The sequence below is a fragment of the Pleurodeles waltl genome, chromosome 7 (assembly GCF_031143425.1).
Source record: "Pleurodeles waltl isolate 20211129_DDA chromosome 7, aPleWal1.hap1.20221129, whole genome shotgun sequence".
Classification (NCBI taxonomy): domain Eukaryota; kingdom Metazoa; phylum Chordata; class Amphibia; order Caudata; family Salamandridae; genus Pleurodeles; species Pleurodeles waltl.
Genome location: NC_090446.1, coordinates 914463088 through 914488848, shown reverse-complemented (window position 1 = coordinate 914488848; position 25761 = coordinate 914463088). Strand labels below are relative to the sequence as shown.

General features: G+C 43.5%; 1 protein-coding gene across 1 annotated transcript in view; it reads left to right on the top strand.

The window, feature by feature from the left end:
- The window catches only part of LOC138246984 (melatonin receptor type 1A-like), a 139632-nt gene extending 116648 nt beyond the window's left edge, over nt 1–22984 (top strand). Inside the window, exon 2 of the mRNA XM_069201734.1 lies at nt 22218–22984. Within this exon, the coding sequence (XP_069057835.1) occupies nt 22218–22984 (767 nt within the window). The remainder of the gene's footprint in view (nt 1–22217) is intronic.
- Nucleotides 22985–25761: the final 2777 nt, after the last annotated feature.

Here is a 25761-nt window from a genome sequence, read left to right as displayed (position 1 = left end):
GAAAAACTTGAAAAATAAAATGATAATAAAGCATGTTTATTATAATTTTATCTTTCTCCATAGCGCCAAGTCTAGGGGGCAGGGCCGTGGGGATAACAGGAACGAGGGGGAGTGGTAGGTGCACGGTTGTCAGTGTGCATGTGGGTTTGGCCAGCCATCTCAGGATGGCCAAACCGGCATGTGCAGTCAGTTGTCTCCAACCCGAGCTGCGTTGCAAGGTTGGAGACAGCAGGCACAGGCTCCCTGTCTGCCTGGGAGTGCAAACCGAGGGTGCATAGGCCAATCCTGATGCTGCTCTCATGCTGCTAGCAGCATGAGAGCAGTGTTAGGACTGGCCGCAGGGTAGTCTGGGAGCTTGTGCTTGCAGTGGAGCCAGAAGAGTGGCAGGCATTCAGGTACGTTTTTTTTTGTTGTTTTTTTGTTTTGTCCCACCCGCCCGCCACTTTGCCCCAACACCATCCCATAAGAAGGCATTAAGGATAGAGTTAAATTTATGAAACCATAGCCATGGTATTGTGTATGGAAAGTTCTGTAACTGATAGAGGAATCTGGGAAAGGAGACCATTTTAAAGATTGCCAACCTTCCCAGAAGGGATAGCAGGATCCTCAACCAAAGTTTTACTGTTGCCTTCAAACAAGTGAACAGGGGCTCCAAATTGATATTCCATGCCACAGTTGCATTAGGAGACAGATAAACACCCAGGTACATAAATTCAGTATTGACCCGCTGTAGTTCCAATGCCTATTCTAGTCTATGTGACCCCTGGCCTAAAGCGTAAACCGTGGATTTGGATGTGTTAATATAAAGGCCTGAGGTTTCCAGAAAGAGGCACTTACTCTGCAATAGTCTTCGGCCTGTGATGTCCAGCAAAGTGAGGAAGAATAGAGCCTCATCTGCGTATAACGCAATTCTGTCAGATAATCCATTTCACCACTCAAAACCCCTCACCTGTGTGTCCATCCTCACCCACACCACAAGTGGTTCATTACAAGGGCGAACAATAAGGGACACAGAGGACAGCCCTGTCTTTTCCCCTTCTTTATTGCACAGCCTGCTGACCAAGCTCCCACCACGCACACTGAGATAGACAAGTCTGTGTATGCTAGTCGGAGGTAGGAAATGAATCGTGGACCAAAATTGAGGCTTTGAAGTAAGAGAAATAGGTATTCCCAACTCACTGAATCAAACGCCTTGTTAATGTCAGCCAAGAAGAGCATCGTTGGTACCTCCAATTTGTCTACCATTATAATAAACCTGGCGGATGTTGTGGCGGATTGCCCTATTAGGTATAAAGCCAGACGGATCTGGGTGAAACAGATCTGATATATGGGAAATGAGTCTATTTGCAAAGGCTTTAGCCAATATCTTAACCTACAGGTTTAGAAGTGATATGGGGTGGTATGAAGTAACATCATCTTCTGGGTAACCTGGTTTGGGAAAGACCACAATCTCCACGTGGCGCAAGTCCAGCAGCATGATCTTCGCCCCTGAGACTGATAATATTTCCCCCAAAAGAAGGTCTTGGAGCTTAGGCATAAAAGCTTTGAAAAATTCACAGGGTAACCCGTTTAGCTTGGAGGCTTAACCTGATCTCATGCCGGCCACTGCTAAGACCAGCTCCTCTTTTGTTAACTTTGTGTCTAATAATTTGCGAGCTGTGGCAGATAGAGTCTTATGTGGGAGGTCTCTCAAAAATGCATCTGTTTGTATATGGTGTATCATATCATATCTGGTATAAACCCCCTCAAGGACGGCAGCAAAGCTACGTTCTGTCTCTTCCAGGTCGATGAGTAGGGCACCCAATGAGTTCTTGATTAGGGGAAGGCAGATGTCTTGAGTTGGCCCTGACAATATGTGGAGCATACAGCTTGACTTATCCCCCTACAGGTGGATAAGGCTCTGCAATGCTTGCCACTCCGGCCGTGCCTCATCCATCAAGGTTTGGTGGTACTGTTGCTTTGCCAGGATGAGTTGCCTGCGTGCATGCTGACCGCCATCTTGATGACCTTGTATGTCTTATTTTAAAATTTCTGTCTCTAATTCTGCTAGGTGTCATGTAGTGCTGCAGCACTTACCCATGCAATAATTAATGTCCACCCCTCTGGGCGTGGGTTTATGACTTCACATAACACCTGTGGGGATGTGACTGAATCCATGTTTTGTGTAAAATAATCCTCTATGGAGCTCTCTACATATGTGCGATATTCCGGACATTGTGTCAAACCATAGGTCTAGAGCCACTGGGGAGTGATCTGATAAGCCACATGGAAGGACCGTAATATCAATTACTCTGTGCATGTAGGGATGTGGAATCAGTAAATAGTCAAGGCGGGAATAAGAACCCGGAGCTGCTGAGAAAAACTTATATTGTGAGGCCACCGCACTGTTCCAGTTGCCCCCCAATCACCACACATCCCCCCTGGCATTTCACTCCATAGCCATGTCAGTGTTTCAAAAAATGATTGCCTGAGGGGAGGTGGGGTATAGATACTTAGTAGCGGGAGAAGTTCTCCATAAAGCAGCCCTTTTACCGCAGTGTATCTTTCATAATTGTCTGACCATGTTCTGAGGTGCGAAAAGGGGACCGATTGCTTAATCAAAACTCCTGTACCTCTATAGCCCCTTGTGAGCCCCGAGTGCTAAGTCTGTGTATCCTCAGCATTGTAAACATAGGACTTTATTCCCACTAAGGTGGGTCTCCTGAAGCAATAGGATTGCAGTCCCCATACGCTTAGCCTGTTGCAAGATAGCTCCTCTTTTGATCTTGTCCAAGAGATCATTGACATTCCAGGATACTATGCAAAGGCGGTATGCGTGGGCAACCTGATGTATGGTACTCATGTTACTGTGTTGCTGTAGTGTTTATATGCAGTGTGTGTGAGATATCTGACATGCCAACGGTAACAACAATAATAATAATGGAAGATGTTGCATTGTTGTCAATATAAACAGACCATAACTGTTCCTATAAACTGTTAATGCCTCCCCACCCTATACTTCGATCTAAGGAAGGATCTGTCATGGAAATGGACCATGATAGACCCCAGCGAAGTTCTGCCCGGACCAATTCCAATACATCCCTCCCCCCAACATTAACAAGATAAGAAAGGAGGCAAATACCTGTGCACGCCTTAGCATAAGGCCAGCTGTTACATCTGAAAGAAATGCATTTAGGGATGTGACTCAAATTGGATATATGTATTATGATATCACTTAAGAGAGCCGGCACCAGTTGTCCAAGTGGTGGAGGATCGCCCCATTCGCTGCTGTAGAGTCTGTCTTTTGCTTAGGGTGGCGCCAATTAGAACGAGACCTGTGTCGACGAGTGCCTTGAGTCTTATAGGACTTATGTAGATTGTTCCCCTGGGATGAATCAGACTCCCATTGTAGTGGGGTGTGGGATTTGATGGGGAATCGCTCGTCTGTCCATTGGAATACTTCTTTTGGGATATTGAAGAAGAAGGTTTGCCCGTGGTAAAAAAACTTAAGTTTAGCCAGGAATTGAAGCATGTACCTTATGGTCAATTCATGTACGTACTGCTTAGCAACTTGAAAGGACTGTCAATGTTGTTGTACCATTCTCGTGTAATCAGGGAAAATCATGATGGTATGTGATTGATATGTTATCTTCTCTTGAAGTTGAGCATGTTTGAGGATAGCATCTCTGGCCATGTATTTCAGAAATTTTGCTATGACTATTCTAGGCCTGGCTACCGGTGGAAGGTGATGAACAAGAGATCGGTGAGCTCTCTCAACCACAAAGCAATAGGAGAGGGCTTCTGCAGGCAACAGCCCCCAAATCCAGCCATCTAGGAATCTTTCCATCGAGGCCCCTTCACAGCCTTCAAGGAAGCCAATAAAGCGTAGATTATTACAGTGCGCTTTCCCCTCAGCATCTTCTACCCGTGCTGCTAGTTCTTTCATTATAGATGTAAGTTTAGAGATTGTTTGCTGCAGGGAAGTGACTGTGTCCTCCACTCCTGATACTCGGGTCTCTCTTTCAGTAATCCCTTCTATCGCATTGTGGAAGTCCTGCTGAAGCAATGTAACCTTCAAATCCACAGCTCAGAGGGTCGCTAGGAGCGAAGCATTATTCAGATCTCTCCCATCATGAGTGCTTCTTCTGTATTGGTTGGCCACCTGGATGGTTATATTTGTCAAGTGTGCCTTGTTTAGCATTAGGTGGCCCTTTGTCTTTGGTCATGATGGGCCCACATATTGCAGCACAGTCGATGGAATTTTGTATCTTCGTCTCTCATATCTGACCCACCTGACTCCCACAGTTGGCTCCTGAGGCAACACGGGCAGTCGGATTGTATGGTCGGATCCACCCAACGGGAGCTGCATGTCAGATACGAGGTGCCAGAAGGACCCCACCGATCCGCTGAAGAATTGGGCTGGTCTAGTCACAAACTGCACCAAATACTATGTTAGCTGTCTCCGCTGCCAGCATGTTGCCCGAGGATGTCCCATGGTGAGGGGTGGTGTCATCTGCATCCAATTTGCACTGATGTTAGGTACTAGGTACTAGGCTTTCCTGTGTATAAAGTGGGGCACTTCTCAATGATTTCAACAGTGTTGACCTCTTGCAGCTAACCCCCCAATGCCATGGCATCAGTCTCCATAACCACCTTGGTCTCATGGCCAGTAATAGTGGCAAGTAGGGGCGAAGGGGGTCATGTCCAACTACAGGTGCAAGTATTAGTGCTTCTTTTATGATATGTGTCCCAGTCGGTCTGATTGGAACCGTGTCAAGCTGTGTGCCATGCATGATTTCATCCAAGGTTTAGGCGGAGCGAGGAGGATCCCACCAGCCGTCTCTCATGGGGCCTAGACAGTCACAAATACCCACCTGCCATTAGTGGTTCTCTTGGGCACTGGTAATTGGGCAGCGCTCTCTTGGAGTGTTCCTGGAAATTCCAGTCCATTGGGGCTGGGCTACCGCTCGCACAACCAGGATGATGGGGGGAAGTGACGGGAGAAGAAGAGATGAGAGCATTCCACTGAATGTCTGCTGCTGCAAGGGCCTACCCTCCACTACTTCCCCAGCTGTACCTTCTTGTTCTGCCACATCTCAGAGGACCGCTGCGGCACCGGAGTACCTTCAGCTATCCCTACAGTACTAGGCAACTCTTGTCTCTGCAATGGACCAGCCAGTGGCAGTTCAAGAAGCTGTCTACTCACCTGCACTATCAAATGTTGCCCCAATCCTGCTACTCTGTTGCCAATATTAGATCAAGAATCAGATGAAGATTGTGAGGGAGACCACAATTGCCTTGATGTAACTGAACTGTGTACCAACCCCAGACCAGACATACAAGATGCAACATTGCCTGAATCTGATTATGTTCTTTATGTTGGTGGTTTGTGTTTGAGACAGTGGATGAAGTTTGAGAGCAGCCTTCTCTGTCTGTACCCTGTCTGGGTTTGGTGAAGCTTCTTGGCTTCAAGGAATATTTGCGGCCCAAGTGGCAGAGCTGATTGCTCTTACAAGAGCATGCTGTGTTTCCGACCAATTAAAAGGGACGATGCTTACCGATAGTACAGCTCTGATGTCGTTCATGACTTCGGGCAACTGTGGTCTCAGCAAAGGTTTATGGCGTCCCCTGGATCACCAATCCTGAATGGCGAACAGATGAAATATCTCCTTGACGCACTTCAATTGCCTGAACAGTCTACAGTGGTCAAGTGTTCTGCACACTGCTCTGGAGAGGATCACATGACTTTGGGCAATTGGTATGATGACGAGATTGCAAAGTATTGTGCACACAATTAACATTTAATGGAGAATTCATGAATGAGGGAATGGATGAGACTAACTCTAACCTATTGTTGACAACAGCTGATACCTGGGAGGAGGGGAAAAGGTTACAGGAAGAGGTGTCTAAGGAAGAACAGCAAGGTTGGGTTAGAGCTCTATTGTCATTGAAACTGAGTGCCCGAAAACATAACAGAGAGTCATTAAACAGAGGATGTGCTTTTGGAGCCAGAGCCGAATTTATTGTTGCCCTGAAGATAATTTTAGGAGGGATGGCTCTTCATTTCACTACGTCCCACAGCAAGATTAGTTTACAGGACTAGGAATGTGCTAGTAAGAAGCAGGTCTACTGAAGAGAAAGTAAGTCTGTCTATAACTGCCAAGAATAAATTCTATCACCATAGAATTGTGCAGTCACTGAAAAGCTCTGGCTCCAGAAGTTGATTCATGTTGGCCCTTTTCAAGGACGAGAGATGCCCTCACATCATTGGGAGCCAGGAGCTTTGCATTAGCTCAGAATCACAGAATATAGTTCTTTTTATAGCATAAACTGCATTTAGCAGGGAGAATTGTCTTGTTATTAGGTACAGGGACAAAGTTAATTGAGCAGAGTCAAAAAAAATTATAAACTGAAAAAGCACAAAACCACAGAATAACCACTATAAAAAGGTGAATCAGCATTTTTATATGAAGTGCTTCACTTAAAGAGATCTATCTGTTTATTATGTCTTACCCGGCATTGTTTTTAATTCTGTACATCTGAACAGGTAGTATTTCCGAGCTCTAGGCAGTTTGGGTCTGCAAAACAGGCTATAATGGCATGAGAACCATTTTGGCGATTTAATTGGCTTATTTGATATTTCTATTTTATTTCTATTAGTCAGCTGTATAGTGTGGATAAACTCTGTAGGAAAGTAGCATCGTTCTGACAATTACCCCCACTTTTTGCCCGATGTCAGTGTTTATACTGTAGTGCACTGGGATCCTTTTAACCAGGACGCCAGTACCTGTGCTCTCTCCTCTAAATTTGGTTGCTGGTAAACTTTACACCACACAATTGGCATACTGGTGTACCTGTGTAAGTCCCTAGTATATTGTACTTAGGTACCCAGAGCATTGGTACACCAGGGGTCCGCCATGGGCTGCATCATGCATTGTGCCACCCTTGGGAGCCCATGCAAACTGTGTATGCAGGCCTGCCATTGCAGCCTGCATGGAATGGTCCATGCACCATTTCACCACTGATATAAGGCTTACGTTATATTGTGGTCTCTGCACTTAAGCACTGTAAGCCACCCCTCTTGGAGGTCCTTCAGCCCAAGGGTAGGGTGCATGTCCCTAAGTGTGAAAGTACTCCTACATGAGCAGGGTGGGCTTTGTAAGTGCAGGGAAGCCGTCTTAAGGTATGTAGTGGACACTGGTCACCAATAGTGGTCCAACTACATAATGGCTTCTCCGAACCTAGGCATGTGTGGTATAAAACATGTTGGAATCGTGCAATTACACCAATTCCAGTGCTAGTTGCATGATCTCCTGCACTATGGGGGTTCCTTATAGGACTTCCCAGTTATGCCTGTGCAGCCTAATGCGGTCTGGCTGCCAGCCCTGGCTCCTACCGACCTCAGACACTGTTCTGCCCTCCTGTGCCTTGTGAATGTTAGGCCAAGCTGCATAAGGATTACACCTCGAATTTAAGTTATGGCATGCCCTTAATTTTATAAACTAAAACAAGCTAAGTGCTATGTTACAAGTTAGGCAATAATCAGCTTGAACATTGTTAAACTTGTGCAGTGTTCACAAATCTAATTCATGTTAGGTGAAAGGTGGAAAAATAATTATGGAAACATATAACTCATTGAGGAACTTACAAACCATTACTGAATATGGATTTTTATATTATATGCTACACAAGCAACCTAAATAGGGTTGTCCTATATCTGTCATTTCAGAAATTCGTTTTTTTTTCCAATTAGTTTTAATTTCCTTTGTGCCACTAAGCCATCATTGGTTCAAAATTATTAGGTTTCTTTCACACCACTTCTCTTCTATTCCCACTGATCAAAAGCTTCCCTGGACAAAGCCTTCCCATCCTGCTTGAGAGTTCTCTCCTGTTTGGCAGCCATCTGTCAAAGGAAATTTGACAGTGACCAAAGTGCTGCCTACACAAAGGTCTTGCCTGTCATTTCCCTCGTGTCTTGACAGGTATTTATCAAGGGATATTTCTGTCTCCTTACTTCTCTGACAGCAGTGATCTTACTGATTAGTAGAAGCCAATGGGAAAAAACATATGTACCACAAAGGGGTTTTCTTTTGATTTGATCATGGAGGTGCTGGAGGAGGTTGACTTTGGGAAGAGTTAAAGCAGGAATGCATAATACATAGATGCAGTTAAAGAGGTATATTCACAACAGAAAATTTGGACTGGGTATCTATGGGGGTGTTGTGCAACTATTGCAGGTTGGCCAACAACATAGTTTGACCAGCCACAGAGATTGGGCATAGAGCCGAACCACATGCTGTACATGGGTGATATCTGTGTGCGGTTGAGGGTTAGTCGCTCACGGGGTGTTGGGTGGAGGGCCAGTCTAGAGGCCAGGCCCTTCAACCAACCTCACATTGCACATATTCAGCGGGATGCATAATGGTGAGCTGCCACCCGAGAGGGGGAAGCTAAGTGCAGGTCCTTAATGCAGGCCAGGCCCTTTGTCTAATGCGAACCTGTCTGCAAGCTATACCCTGTGATGGATTTGGGTGAATATGATCAAAAAACTGCAAAAATTGCTAAAGTGACATCAAATTTAGGTAAGGTACTAAGATCTTAGTATACATTAAAAACCCTAGAAATTAACTTAATAAAAACAGAGGCTAAAGTAATGTTTAAGCTAGACCATGCAATAATACAAAACGAATTTCAAAAAAACAATCACTGACATTCCCCAGTTATAGTTTCTTGAGTTAATTATAAATTGCGCCCCCGCCATGCACTGCTTATGACCTCACATATTCCATCACTCATTACATGTTAAATGACATTGATGATACCTCTGATGACATCTCAAATTACACACTGATGACATCAATTATAACACCATATTCATACACAGCATAGAGTTACTAAGTGTACATATGTAGGTTAATAGCATGGAAATAGCGTAACCATGTTGAAAGTTATGTGGTGCACCATTTACAAATCGCTAAAGTTTGGGGTGGAAGTATAACTTCTTGTTAAAGAAGATAAAGGCTGATTCACCTAATTCACGTTGCAAAGTTATTTTTTGAAGTATGTTAGTGCATAAATCCAAAGCCTGGTCCAAAATATCTGTGGAAAAGTCCAAACTCTCTGTTCACAATAGATTATCCACTTGTGGATAGCTGGGCATATACACAAAATAATAGTTGAAATACAGTGCTATAAACAAATGCTATGTAGCAAGAACATTTACAAATTGTGGATATATAATTTCAAAACTTTGCTGACAATTTTGAGGCATTGGTAATTTTTGAATAATGTAGAACGTAAGGGTATCCCACTTAGATGTGGTTTATCTCTCACTTGCATTGTAGCATGGCTGTAAGGTTGTAGGGCAAAATGCCCATTTCAGGAATGTATGTAGTGTTTCTTTCTAAGCTACGGAGTGTAGTCCATTGGGCCTGGAAGAAAGTGTTTTTTGAGTAGCAAATGCATACCTGTCAACCTCTTTACTTAAAATTGAGGGAAATGTGAACTATTAAGAAGGTAATCCCATTAGGGTGAACAGAAAAGTGTCCACACCTGAAATCTGTTGTGTTACTTTAAGGCTACACGCCCTATAGAACAATTTCACAAAGACTGCATGATGTCAACCAGTGCTGTCATCAATGATGTCATTTAACATGTCATGAGTGATGTAACATGTCCGGTCATAAGCAGTGCATGGCAGAGGTGCAAGTTATAGTTCGCTCAGTAAACTATAACTGGTGAATTTCAGTTTTTTTAATTTAAAACAATAGCTTTTATATTATTAGAAGGCCTAACTATAATGTCACTTTTTTCAGTAGAACAAAATGTATGTGTGTTTTGTAAAATGTTAATTGTAGTCCTAAAAGGCTCCCATTTTGTAGTAGATATTTTCCATTTTACCACCCGTCTACCCGATCTCTCCCACATTAACTACTAAGAAGGGGAAACATCCGGAACAACAACTCCGGAACAATGATTACATTGTCAACGCAAGCAGAACCACGCTTGCGTTAACGACTCTCTTTTTCTCTGCCTTAACCACGCATTTGCTGAACAACGCACATGCATGGTTAAGGCAGTGAAAAAGGGAGAGTGCATCAGGAGAGGACATGGTCAGGTAAGTGGGGATGGGGCAGGGTTGAGGGTAGTTTTTAGGGGTGGGGAAAGTTTTTTTTTTTTTTAAAGGGGCGTGGGTCAGAGTAATTTTGTTTTTAGGGGCAGGGTGGGGTAATTTTATTTTTGGGGGTGGGTTCGGGGTAGGTTTTGGGTTGGTGGGGGGTGTTGGGGTAGTTGTTTTTAGGGGTGGGGGTTGTTGTAGTTTATTTTTTTAGGGCAGGGGTGGGGGGTCAGGGGAGTTTTGTTTTTAGTGCGCGGGTGGGAGGGTGGGATAGTTTTGTATTTAGGGGCGGGGTCAGGGTAATTTTGTTTTTGTGGTGGGATGGGGTGCAGTAGTTTTGTTAGGGGTGGGGCTAGTTTTATTTTTGGGGGCGGGGTGGGTCTGTTTTTAGGGCGGTTGGGGAAGGTTTTAGGTCTCAGGGTGGGGGTATCGGGGTAATTTTTTTTTTAGGGGCGGGGAGGCGGGGTTGGGGTCGGGATAGTTTTGTTTTGTGGGGGTGAGGGGACTAGGGTACTTTTGTTTTTAGGGGCGGGGTGGGGGGTCGGGTAGTGTTTTTAGGGTAGATGAGGGGGTCGGGGTAGTTGTGTTTTGAAGGCGGGGATGGCATGCTACAACCATACATGCCGTTCCACACATGCCTTTACTAGGCATGCCTTTACAACGAAAAATCATTGTAAAGGCATGCGTGGTAAAGGCATTTGTGGTAACAACACAGTCGGTGTTCTGACCGCGTTGTTCAGGCACATGTGGTTGGCGCACGCCTTGTTCCATCATACAACCACTAAGAAGTCATTTTATAGGTTTTTAGATCTCCACATAGAAAAGATAGGAGCTGTGGAGTAGCCTGTTCTTCCCTCAATCCCTCCTTACTTTTTTCATAAATACCTCCCATTTTGTAGTAGATATTCCCCATGTTACCACCATTCCACCTGGTCCCTCCCATGTTTACTACTAACTAGTAAACTTACATGTATGGAGATTGCCCTATAGAAAAGATAGGAGAGGTGGAGTTTCCACTCAAAGGGTTGTGAATTGCATTTTGTGGCAAGTACAAAGTCCTTCTGTAGTACTACTTCCAGTATTCAAAAAAATAATTTAGAATCAGGCACAACATCTTTTTCTAGTTGGTGAAAAGTGGTACAAACCGCATAACTCAAACTTTGCATTTAAAATATCCTATCTCAGTTTTCCCACCTAAATGACGGAGGCAATGTTTTGGCGTCTATGCAGTAATTGTTGATTTATTGGATAGAGAGGAGCACAGTTACTGAGTTAACTAAATAAGTCTGTCTCTTCGTTGTTCGCTCATCAACATTCAGTATTCATGCCAGTGGGTAATGCTGGATTACTGTATTGTTTGTCATTTTAGCGGGAAATCCCTCCATTCCTGCTTCTGTCACATTGCTCCATTCCTGATTTTTCAATATTTTATGTATCTTTTTCTTTTGATTACATAGCCAATTATTTGCCGCCGCAAGGAGGTCTCTCCACTTTCCACATATTGCATTCACTAACTTTTTTTTTTCTTTTTGACCCTCGCTTTCTTTGTTGGCCCTTAACCTTAACCCAGTTCGATTTTCAGCCCCAGTGAGCACCACTTTTATTCCCCCACAGAAACTTTCCTCTTGACAGTCCTGAAACTGCTCTCTTTTATCATCCACCTATGTCACTGCCAGTCTTTTTATCTGTAGTACCGGCTTGATGATTCAGACAAAATAAAAATTTTCAGTCAATTAGCTTGTACTTGCCACCCCAATTCTATGTGCGAGCCAAAAGGAATTAAATGGGTATTTTTTATGCTCACATTCGTACTGGATGAAATAGGCTTCCCCTGGGCATGGCCATTGGGGCCAGCGCAGTGCAGGGGGCCCCAAGTCAGTGCCTCTGAGCGGCATTGGGTGAAAAAAAATGATATATACTCACCCGGACATACCTTTGGATGGGTTCCCCATCCGTAGGTGCCCTCCTGGTGTGGATAGGGGTGGGTAGGGGTGTCCCTGGGGACAGGGAAGGGCACCTGTGGGGAATTTTCATGGTCTCTAACCTTGAAAATCTGCCTACAGGTCCCCTTATGCCTGCCCATACCCAGGCGTTAAATAATGGTGCTGAACAAGCTTAGTGCCATTATTTAAGGCCCTCATTTTCCCATGCGTGATTTTTGTATGGGAGGATAAATAAGGCGCTAGGGCCTTTAAGTCATTTTTGGCCCGGGAACGCCTACCTTGCATCTCATTCACTCGCAGGCAAAAAATGATGTTAACTCCAATATTTTAGCGCTAAACATGTCTAGCGCCAAAATATAAATATGGAGTTAAGATTGAGCCAGATTTGCGTGAAACAAAAATGACGCAAATCCGGCGCAAACAGAGTATAAATATGCCCCTTGGTTTTTTATCTTGCCATTAAAATGTATTGAAAGTGTTGTTGATTTTTGTTAGGCCACCATCTGAGAGTGACATCGGAAGCATACTGTTGAGATGGTTAACTAGGGGAGTGATCATCATTTTGAGGGACTCAGCCCTACCTCACCATGAAAGACATGTGGGTGACCAAGCATCCAGGAGATTACTAATCTTCTTAAGTAAGGAATCTTTGTTATACTTTAAAGTAGCCATGAGGTCATTGAAAAATTCTTTCCCTAAATATTTAATGCAGGCTGGCTGCTAAGCAAGGCCCAAATCACCTAGAATGTCTTTATTTCCAATGTTATATCGAAGTTTAACCATGATTTGTCCTTATAAGGGGGTCATTTTGACTCGCCGTGCGGAAGACCGCCAGTGGTGGCGGTTTTCCGTTCAGCCTATTATGACCGTTGGCAGCTCTCCGTCCTTTTACGGACGGAGAGCCGCCAACAGCCATACTGGCGGGAGGCGGGGAAGTGGAGGTTGCTCCACCTCCACCGCCACGCCAACAGAACACCGCCCAGCAAATCACGTCCTGTGATTCGCCGTGGCGGTGTTCTGTTGGCGGTGTGGTGTCGGCGGAGCTGCCCCCATGGCTCCCGTCCGCTCCCGGAGGATCGTCGGACCAGGTAAGTCGATCGTCCGTGAGGGGAGGGGGTTGGGGGGGGTGTTGGGTGTTGTGTGGGTGCATGGGGGTGTCCGTGTGTGTATGTGAAGGGGGGTGTGAGTGCGTGTATGCTTGCAGGGGTGTTGTGTGTATGGGAATGAGTGCGTGTATGTCTGTGGGTATGTCTGTATGGATGTGTGCGTGTATGTTCGAATGTGGGTGTGCGTGTCTGCCTGTGTGTGTGTATGTAGGCATGTATGTTGGCGTGTGTGCGTGTGAGTGTGTAGGTGGTGCCTGCGTGCGTGTCGTGTGGGTATGGGTGGTATGATGTTGGGGGTCGGGGTTGGGAGGGGGGCCCTGCCACCTTTGGGGCGTGGCAGGGGTGGTGGGGGAGTAGGGGAGGGAGTCGGGTTGGGGGTGAGGGGTGGTGGAGACCCCTATCAGTGCCAGGGAAGTAATTCCCTGGCACTGATAGTGCTTACCGCCATGGATTTCATGGCGGTTCAAACCGCTGGAAATCCACGGCGGTAAGCCGGGTCAAAATACCGCTGGCGGTATAGTGACGGCCGCCATGGTCCTAATTCCATGCAGTAAGACCGCCAGCCCGTTGGCGGTCTTACCGCCGGTTCTCCGCCTTACGCCACGGTCATAATGACCCCATAAGTGTAGTCTAATACACCAGAAAATTCCTGAATCAATGTCATTAAGGCGGCAATGGAGGTGGGGCATCCTCTGAGGAAATTAAGATATCATCTGCATATGTAGCTATTTTGATAGTGGTATTGCTGGACATTATCCCTGATATTCCCTCATTTTCCTTCAAATGATGTACAAAAGGCTCTAATGTTAAGAGAAAGAGGGAAGACGAGAGGGGGCAGCCTTGTTTGGTTTCTTGTTTTAAGGAGAATGTATTAGAGATAGTGCCCCCCGCTCTATCTCTGCCGATCAATTTGTGGTAGAGTGTCATAATCATTTGTATCAGGGACTCACCCAGAATTCCTCAAGGACCGAATATAAATAGTACCAGTCAACTATGTCAAACGCTTTCTCTGCATCAAGTATGTTTGCTGCAGTAAGGTTTTTTTCTAAAATGTGTCAAAGTGTTTGTGTGTTGGCGCTGGATAATCTGTTCTTCAGAAATCCAACCTGTGAAGGGTGAATGAGTTTAGCTATGTATTTTTGGAGCCGTAAAGAGAGTATCATGTTGTATATTTTACTCCTTCTGGATCACAGTTATGATAGCCTCCGTGGCGGCGGGGGCGTGACTTGTCTGGAATTTGCAAAGTGGGTATAGAGTCTTACTAAAGGTGAGATGATTCTTGTGAAAAAGGATTTAAAGAATTGTGCAGTATACCCATCGGGTCAGGCGCTTTGTCTGTTTTTAGTTTTTTGATATTGCAGGCTACTTCTTCTTTTGTTATTGGGCAATTAATCATTTTCATTTCCTTATTTTTTAGTTTGGGTACGTTGGCATTATCTAGATATACTCTACATTTCTTGTGGTCTAATGAAGTATTGTTTGTGTAAAGATTTTTGTAGAAATCTTTAAAGATATCTGCAACTTTATCGGGGTTAGTGTGGACAAAGCCTTTGTTGGCTTCAGTGTCATTTATGGCGTATCTTTGAAGTGCATGTTTTAAGCATGAGGCTAGAGATTTGCCCACTTTTTTTGCTTCACAAAGCCCTATGCTTTTTCTGTTTATTGACCCAGATACCTACACTTGTGCTTAGAATTTTATTGTATTCATATTTTTCTCATTTTTTCTCATTTAGAATTATGTTATCTTTAGAGGTTATATATGGCATTTTTCACAATCTATGATTTTATTTCTTTAATTCCCAGAGCTTACTGTTACCTTCTTTGTTCATATTAGATCGAATTTTAATAATCATACCTCTTTTTCTTGCTTTCAGTGCTTCCCATCTGGTGATGTCAAAGGAGTAATTTTCTTTATTCTCTTTGAGGAAATTCTGTATTGTATCTTATGTTGTATTTTATATTATGTTGGTGTTTGAGTATTTCATCACTGTGCAGCCATTGTGTTTGTTTTGTGTCTGGTGAGGCATCAGTGACTGACATAGTGATACACAAATGGCCTGATATCACTCTTCATTTAATTGCTGTTTGGGCAACCATTCTAATAGAGTGTCCCAGAATTAGCAAGTAGTCAGTTCAAGAGTATGAATACTGTGGGATTCAGTAAACATTATAATCCCTTTCATGTGCGTTTTGCATTCTGCAATTGTCAATAAGATCATATCTAGAGCATAGATTCTTTAGGGCTTTTATGGCTTGTGTTAAGGCGTAATGTAAATTGTGAGTTTCTGTCTAATGTAGGGTCCATTGGTAGATTAAAGTCTCCTGCCAAGATGGTCGTGGCTGAGTATGGAATCATTTTAAGTTGGGATGATAAGTCATTCCTGGAGGATGGGTTGTCCGCCAAGGGCGCATATACATTGATCACAAAAAATCATTATTGTTTTTGTAGAGTTTTGAGATCATCCACCTCCCTTACTTATCAGAAAGGTTGGACATCCTGTGTATATTTGACTTCTTAGTGATCAAAGTTAAGACGCCATTTTTCCCCCCCACTGTGGAGAAGCATGCTACCCCTCTAACTTGGTTATTTCTGAGTGATGAAATGTGTGTGGAATCCCCTCGGTTTCATTTAGTAGGAAAATAACTCCCTGAAGTTTATATAATTAGTCAATGATTTTAATTTTATTTTTTTAATAGGGTAGATGATTCCTTTTACATTTAGTGATATTATCTTTATATTCTGTTTAGGGTTTGCCATTCATAAAGATATGGCATTGTATGGCTCCTTTAAGGGGTCTGGTCGATTTTCTCAGAATGTTGAGATGGTGTATGTATGTAAGTAGTCTAAAGTTAAACTCAGTGTGTCTTATATACTAGTACAGAATAACAGGGATAGGTGGCATAAGAGAGAGAGATGCAGTCCCAAAGAGTCAGTCCTATGTTGTAGGATTGAGTCAAGATTTAAGTGTTGTTAAGACCAACTAGGTATAGAATGTTCACTTGCAAGAGACATTTCATTCCTTTGATTGTGTTGACAAATAATAATGGTAAGGATAAAGGTCAAAAGTAGCAAATTAATATCAAATAAAATAAAAAATTTAAACAGTCCCTCCCAGACATTAAATCCTCATCCCCAAAGTATACACCAGAAATGGTGAAAGAAGAAAACGCTCCTCCAGGGAAATGGTATGTCATAAACAGACAGTAAGCGGTACATACACTTCTTGTCAGAATAGGTGTACATATCATACTTTATAAAGCTAACATTTTCGAACTTAAATGGCATAGACGATTACGCTATGTAACCGTAAAATGTAGGTGTTTTTCATAGCTTTGCACCTGAATAGCAATGGTGAAGGAGTTAACTAGTAAATGGAATTCTGGTAACTATAGTACTAAAAGTCGTAGATCAACAGACGAACAATATATCCATTGTAAGTAGAAACATGATTTGAAAGCCATCCCAATAGCAACTATACAGTCACCAAGTATGTTTGAAATGACATTGTTTTTCACATTCGTAATTTTAATGTCCTCATACCTTATTCAGGTACCTTATTTATTTTGTAATTGAAGAGCTTGTTGAAGGCAGAGTCTGAACTGCTGTATAGAGATTGTACTCACAAATGTAGAGCAAATGTTAGAATACCTGCTTACAGGTCCTTAGTCACCGAGGTAAGGGTGACAAAACATCAGAGATCTTGGAAGAGATAAGCCTGTGGAGAGTGATGAATGAGGGTGAAGACCACAGGAAGGCATTTCCATCAAGGATTGTGGGATAGGAATTAGTCTTTGGCAAGTAGAGATCAGTAAAGAGTTAATACTTGTTAATTGAAAATGCTGCCTAGTGAGAAGAGGTGTCCATCTCTGACTCAGCTTTGTCGTCCAGGAATTTTGTGAGGGCAATATGATTGTTAAAGATGTGCAAAATGGCTTGTACTTTCCACTGGTAATTGGTAGGACCTGCAAAAGAAAATTGATATTTCATTGCTTTCAACCTGGGGCCCAGGGCCAGGAAGTCCTTCCTTATCTCAACTGTGGATTTAAAATAGTCTTGTGAGATGAAAACCTTGCCGCCCTCCCATTGTATATGGTTATGTTTCTTCATGAATGAAATCATTTTCTCCACATGTTGATGGCAAAGTGGTTTGCATACAACTGGGCGCGTAGGAGTTTGGTTAGGAGGATTCTGTGTTGGCACACTATGCGCTCTTTTGAGTTCTTTTTTCAAATACCATGTTCGTATATTGTGAGAACCATTTTTCTAGCAGCAGAATACAGAACCCAGGTGGTCTTTTGATCCTTCAGGAATGCTGAAAACATGGATGTACCCCCGTCTGTTTCTGTCTTCAAGGGCTGGATATAGACCGAGTTGTGGTGCTGAGATAGCTTTGCTGGTTTTGGTTTCAGGATCCTCCAGGTTACTAATTTGGCTTTCTGTTTCAGTGACTCTGGTACTAATCTGTTTGATGTCTGTGTGCATAGCGCAGATTTCATTCTGCATTGTGTCTGTATTGCCTTTTGTGGACTTGGCAAGATAATGGACATCTACCAATTTCTTGAGGGTCATTTGCATTGTGAGGTTAATGTCATTTTTTTTATATAAGAAATTCAGCGTTTGGAGGTTCTGCCTTGACTCTTTTCAAGCTTGCTTTAGATTATTTCTTTGCCATACTGCTTGGGAGCGGTACATTGATAGTTCTTGGGTATCCTGATACAGAAGTGGCTGGAATAACTGGTCTCCCTGGTTAGTAACTCTACATCTCAGTTCCAAGAAGGGAGCCGTGACTGACGTTTGAGCTATTAAGAAGCGAATTGGAGATGATGGGTCAGCAAGTATTTTATTACTATGTGGGTGTAAGTGCTGATAGAAACACTGCCTATGACAGGTGAACTTTCCGTCGGGCACTTTAGACAGGATATACTAAGGCGAGGAGGCAAGTTGGTACGCAAGTGCTCACAGTTCCAGCTTACAGTGTGCCATATAAAGGAGTCCTTGTAAAGAGTGACGTTAGTAGGACAGACACTCTCAAGGTTTGTCAAACTTCAATCCACCAACAATTATAGGGCTTTTGTGTGCAAGACAACCAAAGCTCCAGTGTTGACAATGCATGAGCAATAACCAGATAAATTAGATCGTGGGGTGTTGTGCACAGTGAGGCCTGAGTGATCAGCATGTTGGTTTGGAACCCGCCAGTGTAGTGTCTGCAGACCCAGAGAAGCAAACGTTTAAGCGTATTGAAGATGGTGATGTATTTCATTTGTTATCGGTATTATTAACTTCCTGCTTTATATTGACATTAATTAGCACTGTGCTTGCGTCCTGTAAATTATCAGCAGACCACAACTTCATTGCTGCGGTGGGCACATTTGGAATACGTTATCCCTGTTATGACGTCGGGAGTCGCAGCAGCAGATTTAAACTGGTCAATCAATCAATCAATTTTTCTTTTAAAGCGGTCTACTTACCCATGCGGGTCTTAAGGGGCTCGGTGGGGGGGGGGGGGGGGGGGAGGGCAGGAGGGTCATTGTTCGAACAGCCATGTTTTGAGGTTTTTCCTGAAGAACAGAAGGTCTTTGGTTTTGCGGAGGTCAAAGTGCCTGGTTGGAGAGGTTCAGTGTATAGATCTTGTGGGAGTAAGTAGACTGCAGTGCTCAGATTAGAATGATGGGTTATAGCTAGAAAATACGCCGGCGAGCACTGTTAACCATTAAGCGTTCAGAGGAGAAACTGCAGTGGATTAGTGACCAGACCTCTACTGCAGGTGACGCACAGGGCAGCCATTTCAGTTGTGAGACCAGTCACGATGGGAGACCTCAGCGTGGGTGAAAGTCAGCAATTATTTATTGGTGAGCACAGGTTGTGCACGTTTAAACACCCACTTCATGTTTTTAGTCAGTAATAATAGTTCGGTCGTGCTCTAGGTTCGCAGTAATTCGTGCTCAGCTTGCTTCCCAAAGCGCGGGGGTTACGGGGTCGCTATTTAGTTTATTCCAGGAGCGGCTCGTGAGTCACACAGCAGTCAACCAGGTAGGTCGCTGCACAGTGTTTACTTATGGAAGAAGCTCACGTTAGCAGGATTAGATAGGTCTTAATTGTTCACACTTCCGATGGGGTCAGTAACTCAGTTGGTGATCATTGAGACAGCCCTTAGCCCCCTGATGGGAGTCGTGGGACGTCATTACAGCCCGAACAGAGGCCGCAATCAATGTCCTTGGTCTGAGGTTCTGGGAAGTGGCTGAGGGTGCCACAGGCTGCGCATTGTCAAGACGCACCCATTTCAGCTTCTTCGAGCAAAAAGTACATGGAGAGGACGGGGATTTTAGCATTTAATCATTTCCCCGGAGCGACACCTAGGCTCAAGCCACCTTCTTCCTCCTCATCCAAGCCGCGAACCCTCACTCTGCAAAGTTGTGAATAGCGTATCGCGCGTAGATCCTCTGATGTAGCTGGTTTGCTCTTTCAAACTGTCATCCTTCCCATCCTCGGGCACAGCTTCGTTTCTAAGTATTCAAAGGGCAGCACAGACAACAGGCTATCAGCAGTGTGGATAGTGAATGATTTCTGGCACCTGACTATCATCCCTGGGATTACAGGCTAGGTCTCCAATGTAGGTAACAGTGGTAGTACTCCTGCAGAGCGCCCTTTCTCCTAAAAGAATACATTTGTTCTGATTGCTTTTTAGAGTCCCTTCTAGCACTAAGCTTCTCCAGGGAGCTTGCAGAGCTGGGCTTAGTTGACATGTTCTGGGTCTTTGATGAGTGTATAAGAAAGAAGCACTAGCTGGGGCAGTGTTTCAAGGAAAATATGAGTAGTACGCTAGAGTGAGGAAAAACCAAAGGGATCTCCCAAGGAATGGCAATGGGCTCAGAAACTTCACTTCCTCATCTTTATTAGTGAAGGGACCAAGACACTCCCGCAGGAGTGTATCTCATCTTTCAAATATTTCGTCCTCTGGCATACTCCCCTTTTGGAGAGAAAAACTCATATGGGATCATGACACTAACTGGTGGAGAAAAATGCTCTAACTAAAGCAGGATTTTACCCATGAGAGATGGGGAATTCCATACAGACACAGTACTCTAGGATAGAAATACCTACCAGGGTGAAACTACTGCATGCCTCCTAACATTGAGCTGCATGCCAGTCGGAGGCCAACTACCAAATGGAACTGTAATTGACATCTAAGGGGAAACTAGATGTTGGCTATGGTAGCTCGATTTGATACAGTCACAAGACATGAGCTACTCCATTAATTACTCAATAGTGAAAAACAAGTTGATTCAAAGGATACCATGTATTGATAAAGGTAAAATGCAGTTTCCTGGTAGGATACAATTGTGATTGCAAGAAAAGCACAATGTGCCTGATTCTCAAAGCTACTTGGATGTGTATGTTTGACTAACAAACTTTTTTCACAAGTGGGAATCTACATTTTGTATGCACATCTCGCCAGGAGTAGTAACATTATATAAATTACATTCCAAAAGTAGAATTTGCCCTTGTAAGAGGATGAATTCACACAAAGTGTATCTTCTAAGTATATCTACCTCCAGAAATGGGGATTGTGCTGAGAGTTGTTGTTGCAGGTCTCAACATTTGAAACTATTTTCAAACTCTTCTCTGACCTCTTACCAAGCTAAACAAAGTAGAAAATGTACTACTGGCAAAGCTTAGAGTAAATCCCTTTCTAGAATGGGAACAGCAAAAGAACACTCTCAAAATTGGTTGAGTAAAATTGAAGAGATTCTCCATGGGAAAAATATTTCCCTTGCAGAATAAAAACGTGTCAATGCCCAAACAAAATGGAAATTGCCCATATTCAGCACATACACCTGTGCATGCATAAAAGTCTCTGAGTTACCAAAAATAGTAATTGACAGAAGCTGTCCATTAGTCCTGATGGGAGTCTGAGACTGCTTAGGTTTCCAGGGGCACTTTAAAAAACTTTTGTATCTTTCTAGAACTAGTACATCTGCAACCCATTTAATGTCATAGACCTGCGTGTGAACATTTCCTATTTTTTCAAAATACGGCCTGCTGTTTCTTATGTATACAGGATGGAAATTTTCTGTGGAAGTCAGCTACTGCAAATCGGAAAGGCTTTGGAGCTGTCAGTGGAGATTAAACTAAGAGCTTAATGGATTACACTTTTTGGGAAGAAGTAGAGGTTGATAGAAGTGGTATTAACGACAGTCGGGGGGAGGGGATGGTAAAATGGTAACATGTGGGCCCGAGATTTTGAAAAAGACAGAAACTGAATGTTTGGGACAATGGGATAACATCCTGATCAGTATACACTTAGACTGCTGGAGTAAGGGGTATGTTAGAGACCCTCCAAGACGCTGCTAACAGTATAAGAGGCCTACAGACCAATTTTAAAAGTATGAGATCAGGGGACACTATTAGAAGCATCAAAGCACTAAGTGATACTTGTAAAAACGTAGGTAACTCTAGCAAAACAATAGACCCGAGAACACCATTGACAGCATGATTGAGCTTGAAAGTGTTTGTGCCGAGATCATAGACTGAGCCACTGCACATGAAAGTGTAGCGCTAAAATCACTCTGAAACCCCCATATGCTCTGATATACATATATATAGAGATTAATGTCACAAAAAAGATACCTTGAAGAGTTGCCATTTGCAACCATAAATGGCACGGTGTTATCTTATATTGGTGTTTATCTCCTATGCTATTCAATGTGTCCAGTATACAGTTACAAGTGTGGGTGTGCTATGCTGCGGGATATATCCTGAAGTGCCTCCTATGCTGATAGTTATAGACCGCATTGTATACGATGTGTATAATACTACATAACATTTTAGAGTCCTCAGACATCTAGAGCATGAACATGGGTGGTTGGAGGAAGCAGCAATGGCACCCTTGTCCTCTTTATTATTCTCATTCAAATGGATGACATTATAGGTTTGAGATAATAAAGGGACACAGCATAATATAACGTTCTTTTCATTGCATTGCTGATAAGTGTTACCCTTGCAATTTCTACTTATTTTGAATAGAAAGTGGTCTGTCATTCACGCTGTTCTTTGTGTACCTTCCTCTGCAGGTAATGCATTTGTGGTAAGCCTCGCCATTGCAGACCTTGTTGTGGCCTTCTACACCTACCCGCTGGTCTTGATTGCAATTTTCCATGATGGGTGGGTCATGGGCAACCTTCACTGCCAAATCAGTGGCTTCCTAATGGGGCTGAGCGTCATTAGTTCTATATTTAACATCACTGCGATTGCCGTCAACCGCTACTGCTACATCTGCCACAACCTGAAGTATGACAAGATCTTCACCAGTACCAACACCCTCCTCTACGTGGCCTTGGTATGGGTGCTCACCTTCTTGGCTCTTGTGCCCAACTTTTTTGTGGATTCCCTTCAGTATGACCGCCGTGTGTACTCTTGTACTTTCGCCCAGTCGGCAAGCTCCCTTTATACCATTGTTGTGGTGGTGGTTCACTTCTTCCTTCCAATCTCCATTGTTACCTACTGCTACCTCAGAATTTGGATGCTGGTCATCAAAGTTCGACGGAGGGTCAAGCCAGATGCTCACCTGAAGATTAAGCCTCACGACCTGAGGAATTTCCTGACTATGTTTGTAGTCTTTGTGCTCTTTGCAGTGTGTTGGGCACCACTGAACTTCATTGGATTGTCAGTGGCAGTAGATCCAGCTCTCAGCACGTCCATCCCAGGGTGGCTCTTCACAGCCAGTTACTTCATGGCCTACTTCAACAGCTGCCTGAATGCAGTTATTTACGGCATGCTGAACCATAACTTCAGGAAAGAGTATAAGAGAATATTGATGACATTCTTTCACTTTTGGTAAAGAGGAATGAAAAACTGAAGTCCATGGTGAGACCCTAAATGTTTTGAGAAACAGTCCGAGCCTGTGAGCTGTATCTCTCCGACTCCAATGTGGAGGGCTCACTGCTGGGGGTCTAGGGGTTGAGCAGACTGAGAATACCTGTATGACAATGAGGCTTCGTGTTATGGTGTAATAAGACTAGCTAGTATATAGCATTCACCTGTGAACGTCACATCTAGTGAGATTCTGCTTAAGAAAGTAACTCGTCGTCTATCACAATTATATAAATGAAAGAAATCGAATTTAACAGTGGCATGAAACTAGACACAATCTCAGTCTGAAAGAAGTTGTAAATTACAAGACAGCCATATATTTAAACCAGCTAAACACCCTGCTAAAACCTGCCCTAATCCCTTTTTATATATATAAAAAAAAACATTATGACATTTGCCGTCGCCAAGTTATGTCAATATATTACTATACATCAGAGCAAGTTTAATCACAGATAGTGAAACGAAAAGTAATCAGATGAATACATGACAATGGTACGGAACATCAAACAATGATAGACAATGATGCCAAACAAAACTCGACAAGTTTTAGGCAGCCACCTCAAATAAACCCATACACGTGTCTAGCATCAACTTTAGAAACAACAGAGCAATAACAGACAGTGGAATGAAACAAAACTAGACAAGTCTCAGGTACACAAATCAAAACCATATCAGTCTCAAACTAAGACACATTTATCCAAGACACAGACAAAAGCAAATAAAATGAGAGAGATCCCAATTATTTCACTAAACAAACCCTGACCAACAGGAAACATAAACAGCAATGATGCCAGTCCAGACCAATCCTTGAAAACGACAGGAAACAAATTCAGAACTATCTCACAAAATGTCACCAAACAAAACTTGAAGAACTAGAGATGTTCAAACAAAAAATACCCAGACAGAGGAATTTATTAGACTTGAGCTTCACGCAATTGCTGAAGCATAAGCTTAAGAAGCCTATTATGACAAGAGACCATCTAATCTAGTTAAACTGAGCCCCCTTACTGAAAACATGTCAAAACCACACCAGACACACTACAGGGAATTACTTGTCATTCAAACTAAGATATTTAGAAACTATGTAAAATGCGACTGTGTTTACATTGTTAACAGTTCACATAATGCAAAGCATCCATGTACAAACTGAAGGCCTGATTTGGAGTATGGCAGGAGGAAATTTACTCCATCAGGAAAGTACTCCGTCACCCTGAGAGAGTGCCCACTTCCCAAATTATGACATGTCCACTGGCCCAGTGGACATCCTTGCATTTACAGGAACGGCCGTAACAGTGTTCCTGAAAATGCGTTGAATGTTTTACAGACGGCTCCATCAACATTATGAAGCAGTACATCAAACTTTCAACTTTTAAAAAGAAAATTCCAAAGCAGGATTTTCTTTTTGAAGAAAAAAAAATGACCCCCTCGACATGGAATATTTGTCCTATGACATGAGGGTCATTTTGGATTTTTCACTGTCTGTTACTGCCGGGTTTAGGCAGGCAGGACTTTGCTTTGGGGGACAGGGTACTCTATCACTGTTGGGATGAAGCACCCTCTCCACCAAAATCTAAAATTGGGATTAAGACACAAAAACAAGATACTGGTATCCATGCAGTGGTCTCGCAAGCAGACACAATAGCCAGCACAGCTATCTCTGTATCAGCCTACAATAAAGGCACTGTAGGCAGCACAGCAGACTCCTTTCACCAGTTTACATGAAAGAGCTGTAAACTACTATCTACTTTGTTAGAAATGGGGTCTTTGGTTGGCAGTCAGCTTACCCCCTGTCCAAGCAAGAACCCTCACTCTAGTCAGGGTAAAGGAGAATCACCCTCAGTTAACCCCCGCGCATCCCCTTGGTAGCTTGGCACGAGCAGGCAGGCTTAACTTCAGAAGCAAGGTGTAAAGTATTTGTATCAACACACAGTAACTCAGTGAAAACACTACAAAATGACACAACATGTTTAGAAAAATAGATGATATTTTTCTAGACAAAACAAGTCCAAAACGATAAAAATCTGACATACAAAATTAAAGTTATGAATTTAAAAAGTAAAAAGATTCTTAAATCCTTTAGAAAACAGTGAGAACGTTGTTAGTGTACAAAGGTACCTGGGTAGCGTCAAAATAAAGCCAAACAAGCGAGCGTGCATTGGAAAAGGCTAGTGATGTGTCGATTTCTCACCCACAAGCGAGAACGTGCATTGTTCCTACTCCGGTCGGGTCGGCGTGTGTTGTTTCTTCTCTCCCGTGATGCCTCGATCCGGATGGGGACCTCAGGTCCGGGCAGGCTTTGCATTGATTTTCTGGGCCCAGCGATATGGTGTCGAAATCCGGTCACACAGTGTCAAGAAACCGCGCTACGTGGGGGTTTGCGTCATTAGCAGCCGCTGCGGGTGTTGTGTGTCATTTCTCCAGCTGTGTTGTGTTGATCTTCCAGCCGCAATGCAGGTGGAGCGTTAGCTGCGAGGCTGGCGGCGGGTCGTGTTTCTGCCGCGAGGTGGGTGGTACATCAAACGTTTCCCTGCACGGCGGTCTTTGCGTGGATTTCTGTCCTTTTCCACCAGCTGCGCCTTTAAAGAGCCCAGAAATAGGTTAGGGCACCACTTGGCAGGCCGGACTCTCAGCAGAAAGCCCAAGTGCTGACAGGGAGAAGCCTTTGCTGACCCTGAGACTTCAACAACAGGAGGCAAGCTCAGTTTCAAGCCTTTGGAGATTCTTCACCAGTGGGAAGTCACACAA